Below are 1214 nucleotides of genomic sequence, written 5' to 3'. Positions count from 1 at the left end.
TACTGGTGGGCACTGGGGTTACTGGTGGGCACTGGAGTCATTGGGATGGGCACTGGGGTCACTAGGATGGGCACTGGGGTCACTGGGGGACACTGGTGGGCACTGGGATGAACCCCAGTGGGCACCGGGACAGGAGGGGGATCCCAGGGGGGTCCCCAAACCCCCGTGGGGTGAGGGAGGGTCTCACCTTGGGGGTCTGACCCCTCACTTTGCCGGCGCGGGCGAGGGATCCGTGGACCTTCCCTGGGTGGGGGGGGAACAAAAAGGGGGTTGGGGGGGTCTGTCAGGCTAATTAGGGGGTGTTAATTAAGGGGGGGGCGTTAATTACCCCCCAGCAGGCGCGTGGAGAGCTCCAGGGTGGCCAATTCGGGGAGGGGGCTCTGCCCCAGCACCGTCCCATCGTCCAGGGGGCTCCCAGCCCAGAGCAGCACCTGGTCCTGGGGGGGCACCCCCGACAGCTCCGCCACCTTCTCCTGGGGGGGGGAAATGGGGGGGTCAGCACCCCAAAAAATGGGGGGATCAGCACCCCGAAAATGGGGGGGTCAGCACCCCAAAAATGGGGGGGCAGCACCCCAAAAATGGGGAGGATGAAACCCCAAAATGGGGGGGCTGCACCCCAAAATGGGGGGGTCAGCACCCAAAAAATGGGGTGGCTGCACCCTGAAAATGAGAGGGCAAGGACCCCCAAAATGGGGGGGATAAAACCCCAAAATGGAGGGGGCTGCACCCTGAAAATGAGAGGGGAAGGACCCCAAAAATGGGGGGGATAAAACCCCAAAATGGGGGGGCTGCACCCTGAAAATGGGGGGGCTGCAACCCTAAAAGTGGGGGGGCAGCACCCCAAAATGGGGGGGATGAAACCCCAAAATGGGGGGGATGAAACCCCAAAATGGAGGGGGCTGCACCCTGAAAATGGGGGGGCAGCACCCCAAAAATTGGGGGGGCAGCACTCTGAAAATTAAGGGGGTTAGCACCCCAAAAACTGGGGATCAGCAAACTGAAAACTGGGGGGTCGAAACACCAAAAACAAAGGGATCATCAGCCCGAAATTGAGGGGTGTCAGAACTGGGGAGGGGAAAGACCCCCCAAAATTGGGGGGGGGGCTCACCTTGACCTGGGCGAGGGTCTCGGATTCGGAGACCTGGAGGGTCAGCAGGGTCTGGGCACGCACGAAGAGCTGCATGGTGGGGGCTGGGGGGGGGAATTTGGGGGGG

The 1214-nt window shown here is 62.2% G+C and overlaps 1 protein-coding gene across 1 annotated transcript; it reads right to left on the bottom strand.

Moving 5' to 3' along the window:
- Positions 1 to 79: 79 nt before the first annotated feature.
- On the bottom strand, positions 80 to 1208 carry LOC114072722 (ubiquitin-like protein FUBI). The gene is made up of 3 exons (XM_027910583.1): positions 1109 to 1208; positions 329 to 473; positions 80 to 243 (listed from the first exon to the last, which is right to left on the bottom strand). Exons 1-3 carry the CDS (start codon positions 1181 to 1183, stop codon positions 80 to 82), a joined length of 384 nt encoding a protein of 127 aa, XP_027766384.1. The 5' UTR covers positions 1184 to 1208.
- Between the last annotated feature and the right edge of the window lie 6 nt (positions 1209 to 1214).

Source organism: Empidonax traillii, unplaced genomic scaffold (assembly GCF_003031625.1).
Source record: "Empidonax traillii isolate 1590-97213 ecotype Southwest subspecies unplaced genomic scaffold, ASM303162v1 scaffold3788:size11003, whole genome shotgun sequence".
Taxonomy (NCBI): Eukaryota; Metazoa; Chordata; class Aves; order Passeriformes; family Tyrannidae; genus Empidonax; species Empidonax traillii.
The sequence above is the reverse complement of the archived record's forward strand: the minus strand, read 5'-3'. Positions and strand labels throughout refer to the sequence as shown.